Source organism: Moschus berezovskii, chromosome 12 (genome assembly GCF_049115385.1).
Source record: "Moschus berezovskii isolate FMDL1 chromosome 12, NW_MosBer_1.0, whole genome shotgun sequence".
In the NCBI taxonomy this organism is placed as follows: domain Eukaryota; kingdom Metazoa; phylum Chordata; class Mammalia; order Artiodactyla; family Moschidae; genus Moschus; species Moschus berezovskii.
In genome coordinates, this window is record NC_142471.1 from 25399966 (window position 1) to 25415948 (window position 15983).

At 38.0% G+C, this 15983-nt stretch overlaps 1 protein-coding gene across 2 annotated transcripts in view; it reads right to left on the reverse strand.

Moving 5' to 3' along the window:
* DNA2 (DNA replication helicase/nuclease 2) overlaps positions 1–15983 on the reverse strand; it is a 40038-nt gene that overhangs the window by 8220 nt on the left and 15835 nt on the right. For both annotated transcript variants that reach the window (XM_088841927.1, XM_055425602.2), the window contains exons 6-13: positions 13509–13728; positions 9956–10073; positions 8349–8514; positions 6768–6962; positions 5110–5340; positions 1419–1535; positions 1224–1333; positions 802–911 (exon numbers count right to left, since the gene is read on the reverse strand). In XM_088841927.1, coding sequence (XP_088698053.1) covers positions 802–911; positions 1224–1333; positions 1419–1535; positions 5110–5340; positions 6768–6962; positions 8349–8514; positions 9956–10073; positions 13509–13728 — 1267 coding nt within the window. The remainder of the gene's footprint in view (positions 1–801; positions 912–1223; positions 1334–1418; positions 1536–5109; positions 5341–6767; positions 6963–8348; positions 8515–9955; positions 10074–13508; positions 13729–15983) is intronic.

Consider the following 15983-nt stretch of genomic DNA (forward strand, 5'->3'; position numbering starts at 1 on the left):
ACTTATTTCCTTTGATTTTTTTTTTTGACTGCACATTTCGAGGGATCTTAGTTCCCCCACCAGGGATCGAACCTGGGACCTTGGCAGTGAAAGCATAGAGTCCTAACCAATGGACTGCCAAGGAATTCCACAAAGTAACTTTTAAAAAATTATAAAGCCAAAATGTCTTATGAAAGTAACATGGCATTATTATCATGTTACCAATGATATGTTACCAATATATTAATTATATCATGACAAAATTGAGTACATATAAACTTTGACTAGTGCCTGGCACAAAGTATTAGTCAGTAAATATGTGGTGCCATCATCATCATTATTCTAAGACTGCTCAGAAATTTACTGACATGAAAAAAAAAATTCAATAAGAATCTGTATCAGGGACTTCCCTAGCAGTCCAGTGGCTAAGATTCTGTGCTCCCAACGCAGGGGGCCCGAGTTCCGTCCCTGGTCAGTGAACTAGATCCCACATGCCACAACTAATGATCCCGAAGGCTGGTGCAGCTAAATATATAAATAATTTTTTTTTAAAAAGAATCTATTTCAACCTCCTCGTACAACTTGTCATTTTTTAAAGCGAAGGAAAACAGAGATTTTAGACAATCTTAAATGCAAGGTATAAAAAAGATGATTACAACTATTGGTAATTTAGTTTTTCTATTTCTCATGTCATTCTTAGTTTGAAACAAAGACATTTTGATTTGAAATTCAGCCCTTTTGATATCCAGTATCACGTTCTCTGAACTGAAGAGAAATGGATTTAAATACCCAGTTTCTAAGCAAAAGAGTAGTAATTCTTACGAGAGTACATATTGTAGTTGTTTTTCCTGTTCCCGGCATACCCACGATGAGGGTGTAGTCTTTTGAAAGAAGTACCTTTTTCATGGCTTGCCTCTGAGGCTTATTCAAACCTACATTTAAATTTAAAAATAATAGGAATAAGAGTGTTGAATAATAGGAATAAGAGTGTTGAATTTTCAATGAGCAACTTAACTATAAGAAAAGCTGCCTGTGTTCTAGTCTGTTCTTCAATAATCTTCTCAAAGTAAGGAAATATCATGGTGATATTAAAAGTCACATGTAAACTACTTCCAAAGAGATGCTGTCTAAAAACCACAATTAGAAGTTTAGTAAATTATTAAGATACTAGACTATAATATAGATTAAATTATAAGTAGAACCAAGAAAAATTAATGGACACCGGCATGCTGATTATAACATACCTTTCAGAATGCAGGCAACTGTGTCCTTTGCATCATGTGGAAGAACAGAACTGAGGTAGGATATAAACTGTGGTTCATGAAAGTCAATGATTAAATCTCGAAGCTTTTGGCTGAAAAGCAAAAAAAAAAAAAAAAGCTTTTAATAATATTCCTCAGGAAACTGGAGTAATATTCAGATTCATTTATCGTACAAACCTGGCACGAGTATTTTCCATTAGTTTAGAAAGATTTCCTAATGGGGTATCTATATCACAATTTTTTTCTTCCTGGTCCAATCTGAACAAAGTTGATTCTGGGAGTCCTGACAAGTTCCTGAAACAGCAAAACATACGTATGTGAATATTTTTCATTTAACATAGTCAGTGTGTCGGTATAAGAAATGTGTTGCTGTCTGATGATACAGCAGATAAGAATCTTCTTGCCAGTGCAAGGGACATGGGTTTGATCCCTGGTCTGGGAAGACTCCACATGCTGCAGAACAACTAAGCCCATGCACCACAACCACTGAGACTGTGCATTAGAGGCATTAGAGTTCACTTGTAGAGCCTGGGAGCTGCAACTACTGAGCCTGAATGCTGCAACTAACGAAGCCTTTGCACTGAGAACCTGTGCTCGGAAACAAGAGAAGCCACCACAATGAGAAGCGCACACAGTGCAACTAGGGAGCAGCTCCCACTCTCCGCAACCAGAGAAAGTCCATGTACAGCAATGAAGACCCCAGTACAACCAAAAATAAAAAGAAATAAAAAGTAAAAAGTAAATGGGCCAGAATAACTATGAAAATGGCTGCTGCTGCTGCTGCTAAGTCACTTCAGTCGTGTCAGACTCTGTGCGACCCCACAGACGGAAACCCACCAGGCTCCCCCGTCCCTGGGATTCTCCACGTAAGAACACTGGATTGGGTTGCCATTTCCTTCTCCAATGCATGAAAGGGAAAAGTGAAAGTGAAGTTGCTCAGTTGTGTTCAACTCTTAGTGACCCCATGGATTGCAGCCTACCAGGCTCCTCCATCCATGGGATTTTCCAGGCAAGAGTACTGGAGTGGCTTGCCATTGCCTTCTCCATGAAAATGGCTACCATCCCCTAATACATACTTGCCAACCAAAGGCAGGATAAGGCCCTGGATTGGTGAGCAAACAGAGTAGGGGAAGGCAAAAGGCAGTGGCTGGGACTCTGAGCTCCCACTGTAGGGGGCTCAGGTTCAATTCCTGGTCTGAGAACTAGATCCTACATGCCACAACTAAGACTTCATATGCTACAACTAAACCTCTTGCATGCTGCATCTTAGACCTGGAGCAGCCAAAAAAAAAAAAAAAAAAGCAGTTAATAATCCAAAACCTACAACATCTGCTGACAACTCACTTGGCCTTCCTTGAACTTCAACCTGGGCTCACCAACCCAGCAGGATCCTGAGCACATGGCCCCTGCCTCCTCAGGCCTGGAGTACATGTCTCTTTCCCAAAGGCTTCTTTCACTCCTCTATCAGGCTAACCTGTGATGTTCCCGAGGTCCCTTTCATGGTCCTCTGTACTGTTCTTTCTTGTCATTTTTCCACTGGTCCCATGCCTCTCCCTGCGTCTGAATCCCAAATCGACATCACCAGACCTCACCGAACATTCCTCTCCTACCCCATTTCTCACCCAAGCTTCAGCTTTGAATATCCAGCAAGCAGCAAGATCTTTCCACTGACTTAAAACTCAGGCAGTGAAAGTTTGCAAAACTGAACAACTCTTTATCCCTGCTGAAGCCTTATCCTCCTCCTGTGGACCTGACCTCAGGTAATGGCTCTTGCATCTACATGACTGTCTTGATCCTTCCATCTCCCACCCTGCAGTGGCAGACAATTTTACTTTCCAAATACTTCTCAAAGGCATTCCACCTTCTCCGTCAAAACTACCTTGCCCTCAAACACCTCAAGCCTGGGCCACTATAGCAGGTGCCTGTTTCTGTGCTTTCAGTTTTGCCTCCACTGATTATTCTCCACAGTGCATTCACAGAAAAAATGCAAATCTATTTATCATTCTTTTGTTCACTTAACATGGTATACAAGCCCTTCTATGACCTGACCTCTCCAATAACTCCTTTATCTTTTACATTCCAGAAAGTAATTACTACCTACACTTTCCAGAACACCCCACCTCACACCATTAGGCCTTTTCACACCCCGTCCCCTCTGTCTGGTAGACTCCTCCCACACTGCTTCACAGGGCTAACATTCACCCACAGGATGAAGATCTAGAACAACCATTTTCACTCGCCTTCCCCGAGTCTCCTAAAACTGGGTTAAATGCCTCTCCTCTGTTTCCCATTAATTTAAACACTTGTCATATTAGGCTGAAATATATATATTTATTTGTTACCCACAAGACTACAAATTCTTCAAGAGTTTGCAAAGTATCTAACACATGTTAGGTACTAAATAAATACCTCACAGGACTGCCTGAAGGGACTCCTAAGAAACAGCAAAAATACCACGGCTTATACTCCAATGCCATGAAACCCGGGCTAGGGCTGGTTACCGCTTAAAGAGGATTACTGATTACTGGAGAGCAAGCCTGCACATTTCCACTGAAGTTACCCTCTGGATCCCAATTACTGATCCCCATCCACTGAGAAATGTGACACATGACTGCACTTAAATGCAAGGAAGGCTAGGGGTACAGGAAGAGGGGAATATGGATATTAATGAACATGGATATTAGCTTCTACCACAAATTTTCATACCAACTATTCTACTATTTACTTAATATTTTTATTTAAATTAATTTACTTTGTTTTAATTTATACTTTATATCACAACTATAAATGGAAAAAAAAGCAATTTAAACAAAATGGTGAGCGCCCGGAGGGCTAAGGAGGAGAAATAAGTGTTACGGCCAACACAGGATATCTGTCCCGCCTGCTGCACACGTGGTTGTGAGAATTATTTAGATAAGATTACATCCATATTGGGCTTCCCAGGTGGCTCAGTGGTAAAGAATCCACCTGCCGATGCAGGAGATGTGAGTTCAGTCCCTGGGCTAAGAAGTTACCCTGGAGAAGGAAATGGCAAATTACTTCAGAATTCTTACATGGAAAATCCCATGGACAGAGGAACCTGGTGGGCTACAGTCCCTGGGGTCACAAAGAGTCAGACACAACTTAGCAACTGAGAACACACCCACACACACATGTCCACATTACTACTGTACTAAACAAAACTTTAGCAGCTGGATAACTGCTAAATGCCAATGAACTGTATAGGCTTCCCAGGCACTAGTGGTAAAGAACCTGCCCGCCAACGTAGGAGACAAAAGAGACTCAGGTTCAATCCCTGGGTTAGGAAGATCCCCTGGAGGAGGGCATGGCAACCCACCCCAGTATTCTTGCTTGGAGAATCATCATGGTTAGAGGGGCCTGGCATGCTACATCCATAGTGTCGCAGAGTCGGACATGACTGAAGTGACTTAGCACGCACACACTGAACTGTATGTTTAAAATGGTTAATGGTTAATTTTATGATACGCGAATTTTATCTGAAATTTTTCTTAAAGGCATGAAGCACTGGTACAAGCTACTACATGAAGATGAACCTCAGAAACAGTATGTTAAGTAAAAAAAGCCAGACACAAAAGACCACATAAGTGTATGAAACAAAAAAGGCAAATCTATAAATATAGAAAGGGAACTGGTGGTTGCCTGGGGATGGGGGAGTGACTACAGGGTACAGGGAGTCTTCCAGGGGCAATGAAAATGCTCTAAAATGGATTTTGGTGCTAACTGCATAGTTCGGCGAATATACTAAGCACCACTGAATTGTATACTTTAAATGTATGAACTGTATGTTATATGTTTACTTATCAATAAAGCTTTACCCTCCCTACCCAAAAAGGGAGTATTTCATCACCTGTCTAACGAACAGGTTACTGTTGTTGAGTTAATCTCCTTCACGTATCCCCTAGACAAGGCAAACAATGTTCTCTCTTCTCCACTTAAAATAATTCTGTCACCTGCCATTAGATTTGTGATAGGTATGGCTCCATTTTTACGCTGGAAATTATGTAAATACTGTCCATCACAAACTGTCTTCACATGTTCTATTCTAATCAGGCTCCCAATGCAGCTGCCACTCTCCTCCCTATGAAAGAGAAAGAAAAAGAGAAATTAATTTTAAAATGCTCTCTCAGGGGACTTCCCTGGTGGTGCAATGGCAAAGACTTCAAGCTCCCAACGCAGGGGACCTGGGTTCGATCCCTGGTCAGGGCACTAGATCCCACATGCCGCAACGAAAGATTCCTCATGCCACAATGAAGACGGAAGGTCTCATGTGCTGCCAAATAAATAAATAAATATTTATTTAAAAAATAATAATCTCTCAGGACTCCCCTGGTGGTCCAGTGGTTAATACTCATACTCCCACTGCAGTGAGTATGGGTCTGATCCTTGGTTAGGGAACAAAGACCTCACAAGCCACGTGGCAAGGCAAAAAAAAACAAAAACCTCTCATCACCAGATCTCTAAGCAGGTGCTAGAGAGCTCCCCCTTTTTTTTGAGGGGGGAAGAATCCCCCTCACTGTACCCACAGGTAGGATTTCTGAGCAACATGCTCATAAGCACTTTGATTCTTGACTGACACTCCCACCTCCTGTTCTAATACACGTTAACACTACAGAAGACAAATCATAATAATCTAACTCTGAACCCGAAGTGAAGGAAGCAGTAACATATTTCTTTAGTATTTACAAGAGAATTTATCATTATTGTTACTAAAACAATGGCAAGCACGTTGACAATTCCACTGTGTCTCAGAAGTAAGCATTAAGCATTTACAGTCTCTCAGGCACTACTCTTATACTCCACATCAGAAGCCTGCTGCCACACACACTTGACATATTTACTATACTTATGTATTATGTAGTCTATTGAAAATGACTTCAACTTTCTTCACTGTGATGGTACCTTGTGTTAAAGTCTAGTATTAAAGAAATAACGTTCTTAGGTCTCAAGTCACATTATTATCAAGATTCACTCTGGAAAAAAAAGAAAGGCTCAAAAACAACTAAATATTACATAAAGAAAAATACTATACAAAGATGCATAAAATTATAACTTTACAAGTAACTTGCAAAAAAAAAAAGACCTCACAAAATACAATATTGATATGCTTCAGAGAATTAGAATCTCTATGAAAACTTAATAAAAACTTTTAAAATACTCTAGTATTTAAAATATTCAATAAAACTTCATTAATTTCTACTGTGCCAATATGCTAAAATTCACCTTATGATATACTCAAGTTTTTTACTCTTTTCACTGATGAAAAAGGATGTAGCTTTACTAATAATTTTTAAAATAAGATTTCTTAGGTATATTTAATCTACTAAAAATAACAATGGTTTTCTCCTTAGGAAAAAACTCATTGACAACCATCTGGAGTTGGCATGAATATATGAAACTTCATACATTTAACATGGTACGTAACCTGCATTTGTCATGAATTACAAATCTCATCCCACTGGCTAACCTAAATTACTAAAGTTTTACTGTATTAAACGGACCACTTACATTTCTGAAGCCGGCATTAACCATATATGTTGGTAATTTCTTTTATTATCCTTTGATTGAGACTCCAGGGTTAACATTAGACACCAAAGGCTAAAATACTCTAAGTGTATAAGCTTGAGATGCTGGGTTTCTTCTTTTATTTTGGGCCACATGTTCATTGGGACTGAACTGTCTTCCATCTGTTGTTCAACCGCCCTAAAGATAAAGCTCCAAGTCAGAGATGCATGTAAAACATTTCACTGGCTATGAAATGAGATATTTCTAAAGTAAGTACACATATGTGACAATCATACTTTATAACCACAGCACCTACTTTTTTAAAAAAGTCATTTCAGGGGCAAATATGTTATAGGGTAGCATAGAAAACATGGAGAGTAAAACAAGGTTTCAAAAAAATGTGCCTGTATTACAGTCCTAAATTTCCCAAGTTCATGGTCTTTGCCATTAAGAGATCTTTTGATACAACACAGTTGACTCTTGAACAACATGAATTGAACTCAATGGGTTCACTTACACGTGGATTTTTTTCAATAGTAAATAGCACTACACGATCCAAGATTGGCTGAATACAAGAATGCGGACAAACCTCATATCCAACCTGGGCTCACCACCCAGTTGTATGTGGAGGGCCAACTATGAGATATACTCAGATTTTCAACTGCAGACAGGATTGGCGCCCCCAACTCCAGCATTGTTTAAGGGTTAACTGTACTTTTAAAAGTCCTTTATATGAATTTTCAGGCTGAATTAGAAGTTTGGTTCTGATTTGATCTTGCTTCCTAGTCTGAATTTGCATCTAACCACTTTCTTGCGTCCTCCAAGACTCTCACTGGCCTATGATAGTATGCATATGTGTTAGTCACTTAGTTGTGTCCAACTGTTTGTGACCCCATGGACTGCAGCCCACCAGGCTCCTCTATCCATGGGATTCTCCAGGTAAGAATACTAGAGTTGGTGGCCATTCCCTTCTCCAGGGGATCTTCCTGACCCAGGGTTCAAACCTGGGTCTCCTGCATTGCAGACAGATTCTTTACCATCTGACCCACCAGGGAAGTTCAATGAAGGTATAAATACATATAACTGCTCATAAGACAGCTAATAAACTTGCCATATGTAGAAAAATAGACATGGATAAACAAGGCAGATCTATTGGATTATATCAAACTGTCTAGAAAAATCAATTTCCCAGTTTTGAACTAAAAAAGGTTTGAAATTAAAACATCAACTAAGAAATGGAAGATTTCTTGAAATATCATTTAAGAAAAGTTACATTTACAATGCCTATACTACATCTTTAACTATATTCTATAAGTTCTACAAATATTTCATTTCCCCAGAAACTGTATGAGGCAAGATTAAAATATCCACTTTTGGAAAAAGTTTTAAAAGCATTCTATTTTTCTCCAAAGAAATAGGCTTGTTATATAATATGAACTAACTATGCTTTTTTCTCTTTCCTATTCCCTTCGTTTTAAATAACCAAAATGAAGTCATCAATGCCAGACCAGCCAAAAATGTTAAATCATTCTGAGTTGAGTGCTTACTTAACTAGAATTAATACTTTCGGAAAACAGTGTTTACCTGCTATAGAGAGCACAGTTGCCCATCTGTGAACAGTATTTACAGGTTTGCTGTTCCTCAATTATTTGTGGCAAAGAAGCAAGCTTTGCCTTCTCCTCTCCAGTAGGAGATTTGTTAATACGGTGAAACAAAGAGAATGCCATCTGATTTCTTAGCCTTAATAATTCTGTGGGGAGAAAAAACAGATGGGTGTTTTCTAAGAATTAAGTAAAATTTATTATATATCTTTTCCGTTAAATGTAAGTAAAATTTTCAGATTCAAAAACATAAAAAGGAAAGAGCAACATTCACGTATCCCACTACACCAGAATAATAACCACTGTTAACATTTTGGTGTATTTCTTTCAATTTTGGTTCACTTGATAAGTTTTTAAACAACCTAAGGACAAACACAGAAATCTAGAGTGTCTCATTAGCCGCCTTTGATGCATTAGGTGTCTTTGGCCACCTGATGCAAAGAGCTGACTCATTGGAAAAGACCCTGATGCCTGGGGAAGACTGAGGGCAGGAGGCGAAGGGGACGACAGAGGATAAGATGGTTGGATGGCATCACCGACTCAATGGACATGGGTTTGGGTGGACTCCAGGAGTTGGTGATGGACAGGGAGGCCATGCTGCAGTTCACGGGGTCGCAAAGAGTCGGACACGACTGAGCGACTGAATTGAACTGCTGCTGCTGCTGCTGCTAAGTCACTTCAGTCGTGTCCGACTCTGTGCGACCCCATAGATGGCAGCCGACCAGGCTCGCCGTCCCTGGGATTCTCCAGGCAAGAACACTGGAGTGGGTTGCCATTTCCTTCTCCAATGTGTGAAAGTGAAGTCGCTCAGTCGTGTCTGACCCTTAGCGACCCCATGGACTGCAGCCTACCAGGCTCCTCCATCCATGGGATTTTCCAGGCAAGAGTACTGACAGTGTCTCAAATATAAGATAGGAAGTTTAAAATAAAGTTTTGTATAGGAAGATTTTTTAAATTTTATTTTAGTAAGGGATAATTGATTCATAGTGTTGTGCTAATTTCCACTGTACAGCAAAATAATTCAGTTATACATATTTTTTTTCATACTCTTTTCCATTATGGTTTATCACAGCATATTGAATATATTTCCCTGTGCTATTCAGTAGGGCCTTATTGTTTATCCATTGTATACATAACAGTTTGCATCTGCTAATCCCAAACTAAATGTCCATCGACAGAGGAATGGATAAAGGAGATGTGGTACATATAAACAACAGAATACTACTCAGCCACAAAAAAGAATTAAATAATGCCATTTGCAGCAACATGGACCCAGAGATTATCATACTAAGTGAAGTAAGTCAGAAAGAAAGACAAATACCATATGATATCACTTATATGTGGAATCTAAAATATGACACAAAAAAACTAATAAAAAAGTTAATAATGTTTGGAATTACACAGTACACTGTCAAAATTCTTTTTTTAAAAAAAGTACCACAACTTATAAATTACAAAATGTTTTAGGCCTAGCAAGCACAGTGAACGATTGACTGTCAGGTATAAATGTGTGTCAGCAAAAATTGAAGGGGAAAAAAACAATGAACAAACAAAACCCTGAGAAGTAAAATTGAGAGAAAATGGCTTAACCTCTTTTATCAAGATGTTTGGCAGGCACAGGGTACGTCTGGCCAGTCTTTAGGTAGAGGAGCAGGCCGGCCTCTGGGTCAGCCCTCCTCTCTTGGCTCAGCAGTGTATACAGAACGAGCTGTGAAAACATGGTATATTTTGTCAAGTAAAACTTTAATTTTCAATATTTCCATATATGTTTTACAGTCAATGTATATTATAATTTTTTGTTTTGGCTGTACCTCATGGCCATATGATCCTAGTTCCCCCATCAGGGATCAAACTCAGGCCCTGGGCAGTGAAACCACAGAGTCCCAACCACTGGACCACCAGGGAATTCTGAATACATATTATAATTTTAAAATAAAAGGTCAATTAAATTATTTCCATTTTGAAAATAACACGATCTGAATTCAGTACAGGTAATACAATAAATTCAATGCCAACTATTCAATTTCCACAAAACAAACGTAGTATATATTTCTCACTTTACACAGACAAAAATAAATATTTAGAATTTTTCTTAGGCAGTAAATGTTTAGGTTTCCAATAAATGTAAGAGGGAAATTAATCAAGAGACGTTTTACATTTTGAAGTTAACAGTCGTTAGACACTATGTTCCCTGTTTAAAATAAGTAAATGAATTAAACACCATAAAATGCATATTATTTATGTCACAGTAACTGATAACTAAACGAGACTAACTCTATAGAGTTTACTGCTTTTTCCAGAACAGAAGGTGGCATTAAGTGCATTAGGTTTATGTGGCGCTCTTCAGAGAAACCATCTAAGACAAGTTAGACGTAGTTCCTGTAGTTCATGAAAACACCTTGGCAGTAACATTTAAACCTATGTAACATGGGAAATAGATGGGGAAACAGTGAAAACAATGTCAGATTTCATTTTTGGGGGCTCCAAAATCACTGCGGATGCTGATTGCAGCCATGAAATTAAGACGCTTATTCCTTGGAAGGAAAGTTATGACCAACCTAGATAGCATGTTAAAAAGCAGAAACATTACTTTGCCAACAAAGGTCCGGCTAGTCAGGGCTATGGTTTTTCCAGTGGTCATGTATGGATGTGAGAGTTGGACTGTGAAGAAAGCTGAGTGCCGAAGAATTGATGCTTTTGAACTGTGGTGTTGGAGAAGACTCTTGAGAGTCCCTTGGACTGCAAGGAGATCCAACCAGTCCATTCTAAAGGAGATCAGTCCTGGGTGTTCATTGGAAGGACCTATGCTCAAGCTGAAACTCCAATAGTTTGGTCAGCTCATGCGAAGAGTTGACTCCCTGGAAAAGACTCTGATGCTGGGAGGGATTGGGGGCAGGAGGAGAAGGGGACGACAGAGAATGAGATGGCTGGATGGCATCACTGACTCGATGGACATGAGTTTGAGTGAACTCCGGGAGTTGGTGATGGACAGGGAGGCCTGGCATGCTGTGATTCATGGGGTCGCAAAGAATCGGACACGACTGAGCGACTGAACTGAACTGAACAAGCTTTGGGAGGCCTTCTTACAAGCACTCCACTTGCGCTGCCTGATACAGCACGTGCTGCGCTTCATTGCTCAGTTGTATCCCCATGGACTATAGCCCACCAGGCTCCTCCGTCCAGTGGATTCTCCAGTCAAGAATACTGGAGTGGCACGCCATGCCCTCTTCCAGGGGATCCTCCCAACCCAGGGATTGAACCCAGGTTTCCAGTAGGTGAATTCTTTACCATCTGAGTCACTAGGGAAGCCCAAGAATATGATATAGGTATCCAAAGATACAGCATAGGTAACCAAATAAAACTTTTAAAAATTAAAATTAACTCATAAATGACAAGGTTTATGAGCCTTGGGGCTGTGGACCAAGAGAGTCAATCCAAATTAATGGTCCTTCTATGTTAATCTTTCCCTACACAGGAACTGAGGCAGAAGGAAGAGGACTCTGCTTCTGGGATTTATTAAAAGGGAAAAATATCTGAATGACATTCCCTTCATATAATGATAAAAGTAAGCTAGAATGAAATTTTAAAACATTATTACAGTTCAATTATATCACAAGTTTGATTCAACTATATCACAAGTTAAATAGGTTTTTGTGAATTGGTTTAGACATCACAGCTCCATATAATATTTTTCCTTTAGAAAATATGTTTCAAATGACAAATTACTAACTTAGAAATGAAATTTTAGAATATAATCCCACTTACAAAATAAAAATCCTCCTTAAATGAAGTTAGTCTATAACATAAGCTTTCTCTGTATTACCAAAGTAGAGAAAGTCAAACCCCATAAGATGAGAAATCTATCTTTCCTCACCCACAATACCTATATATATATAGCAATGATTTACAATAATTCTCTACCTGCTTATTTCTTACACCCTGAATATGCAATATACACACCAGTATATTTGTTTGAGCCTTGTTCAAATCAATTTTCTCACTTTAAAAATACAATAAATACAATTGTATTCTCAGAAGTTCTTCCTGCAAAGATAAAAATTCCAACTGAACAAAATTAAATACAATAATATTCCTTGCCTTGAAGGCACTTTAATTTAGAGCAGTGGCCTTAGAAAAAAGGTCTTTGAATCTAGACCACTTTAGACACTGAAATGCCTTTATATTTTTTTTCTGTTAGCATTCAAAAGTGAGTTCAATCAAACATGTCCTTAAACAAGTGAAAACTTTCAGCCTCTATTATATATAGAACACATTTCTTTAAATCTTTGACTTCAAAAACAGCTTTTCTTGTATCTTGGCATGATTCTCCTTTCTCAAGAAGGCTTTAATCTAACCAAGTCTTTGTTCATAATTTCAGCTATTTCTATTTTACTAAAGTGAAATATCTGAGTCTTCTAATAGGGGAAATCTAGTTTTTCTACCTTTGGCATTTGGTACATAACTAAGAATGACAAGAAAGATTTAATAAGAGGAAAATCTCTTTAATCCCTGATTATACAATTCAGTAGGCTCTTAGTTCCCCAACCATGTATCGAACTCAAGGCCCCAGCATTGGAAGTGTGGGTCTTAAACACTAGATCACCAGGGAAGCTCCTATCTGCTTATTTAAAAGTGTCTAAAATAAATAAATAAATAAAAGTGTCTGGGACACACCAAGACTGCCAATGTGGAGGTTGGTAGAGGGATCAGAAATAATTAGAAAAAAAAAAAAGAACTTTATGCTAATTATTTTGATTTGTTAACTCACGATAATTAGTATACTATTTCAGGCAATTTTGAAGGCCAATAGAAGATTGTTACATTTACCAAAGAGAAGATGACTTTAAAAAAACCTCAATTTAACCTAATGGTAAGATACAGTTAGTTCTATATTTCATTTTAAATAAAAATCAGTATAATCAGATCAAAGGTCAAAAATAAAAGAATGAATTTACATTGCTGTTTTCTAAAGAGTATGCTATGTAGATGTTGCAAATAATAACTCTGTGGTAAATTACGTTTAGGAAACGCTGGGTTAAATTAAAAATTACCTGAACTGAATCAAAATATATAAAGCAGACTACTTTTTAAACATTTAAAAAATTTAAACATATTACACATTCAGACAATTTTCTTATTATACCTGACTACGGTGTTCAATAGAATTTGATTCTTTGCCAGTTTTAAGTTCCAATGGCATTATCTTATATTTCGTTTTACATCCCCGATGTATTTTCACACCAACTGTAACATCTATTTTGCCCTTCAATCCAAACCTAGGGGACCAAATGCTTTCTTCAATATCCAGCGAGTTCACAACTTCAATGTTACATGTTGAATTACTGTTACTACCATCACTTGGCCTAAAAAAAAAACAGAAAAAAATTTAAATAGAAACATTTAATTTAATTAGAACACTTTGCTCATTTCTTTTATGCGCGCATTGACTCTCCACTGAGGATGGGAACGAGTCTACAGACCTTTACGGCAGTGATTCCCAAAGAATGCTTCCTGAGCGAGTAGCATCAGCAGCACCCAGGGAATCTGTCATAAATGCAAATTTTCAGGCCCCATTACAGACCAGCTTGTTCAGAAACTGTACAGGTGAGACCCAGCAATTTGTTTAACAAACTCCAAGTGATTCTGATGCACAGTCAAGTTTGAATCCTGTAGCGTCTAACTCATATAATTTAAATATTCTTAATATTTATCATCTGTCCCTTTCAGTTCATTCCTATGACAATCTTTCTAACTCAGGGCTTTATTTCCTCAGGTCTATATTATTGCAAAAAGCTCACTACCTGGATTGTTGGAGCCACTATGACAATCTGTACATTTTGATATATAATTATTACACAGATTAATATATAATGGCTTGCATGTGGTTGCACCCTAGGTAACAACGGACCTATGTCTTCATGTAATACCCTACTAAACTGAATAAGGATGAGCTGTCTTTTCCTATTATCTATGCCATCTGGGGCTTGATCATCTAACACTTCATCCCTACCCCACTATCCCCATGACAATCCTTGGAGAAGCCTGGGTGCTCCTATACTCATTATATCGTTTACTTAATCATTAAATGAATACACCTCTGCCACTATCAATATTTAAAACTAATATTCAACATTTTTTTAGTATTAAAAAAGAGGTTCTGATTTTAATATCTTAACTATTAAATAAGGCAAGAGCACAGGAAGGAGGGAAAAAATGAATTTAGTAATGTCAAAGGAATCAGAATAGATGAAAATAACTTTTAAAGCCTCCTGTACTCTTATCTAACATTTACTCATTTTCAGAGCAGGAAATGATTCTGCAGAAATAAAGCCAGATAAGAGCAACCTTTTATCAATCCTATTTTATACTCAAAGCCAGCCGTATAAAATACTAAGCCTAATGGAATTAGATTTAGTAAAATGGACATGAGTTTGAATAAACTCTGGGAGTTGGTGATGGACAGGGAAGCCTGGAGTGCTGCAGTCCATGGGGTCACAAAGAGTCAGACACGACTGAGCAACTGAACTGAATTGAATACTAAACCTAATGGAAATGAAAAGGATAGAGTTTCTAGTAATAAAACATTTTATATCATATAAAAATCAAGATTTAAAAAGTATAAGAATTTCTGCTCTCAGAATACATGATTTAGTTGACTTGTTTTACTAATTTCATAGGTTGTTTTTTTATTTGCTTACTTTTTGGTCTTGCCATGCTGCATGTGGGATCTTAGTTCCCCATGCCAGGGGTCAAACCCATGTTGCCCTGCTGTGGAAGTACAGACTCTTAACCATTGAATTACCAGGGAAGTCCCAAGCAACTATTTCTTAATAAATCAGAAAATATTCAAAGAAAAAGAGTGCTATCTTCAATAATTTTTTAAAAACTGTTTCAGGATGCTTCAAATATAATCTCCAAGAATATATGTATAGTTCTGCAATCTCAGAAGAGGACAATAAAAGAATTCAGGGAAGCCACAACTTATCAGAAATTCCTTAAATATTAATTTTTTTTCTCACTAGAAGTTATCTGATCATGACACACTTAAATATATGTCTCTAAAATAAAGCAAACTTTATTAAATATCAAATGTCATATGCAACCCTATGGACTATAACCCGCCAGGTTCCTCTGTTCATGGGATTTCCCAGGTAAGAATAATGGAGTGGGTTGCCATTTTCTTCTCCAGGAAATCTTCCTCACCCAGGGATCGTACCCATATCTCCTGCACTGGCAGGTGGTTTCTTTACCACTGAGCCTCCTGAGAAGCCCATATATTTAATAGAATACAGATAATGAAACTTTTAATGTTGCTATACTAAAATTCATTCCTCTAGAAAAAGAAGCAATATAATTTTAGACTTAGCTCTGTAGAACAAATGACAATACTTTATATTTAACTCTATCGTTTTCATCAACATAATGTTGTAAAACTCCTTTGAGAGCCACCTGGCAGAGCACATAACGTCATGAAGATAAAGAAGAAAGGTTATCTCCTTAAATAGCTTTTAAGGGTCTCGTTCTCTGCTCTAAAGCCTACAGACATTTTTTTTTTTTTAAAGACTAGCTATAAACTGCTGGGGAAATGATGCAAATTAAAGTACAGAGAAGTGCCTGT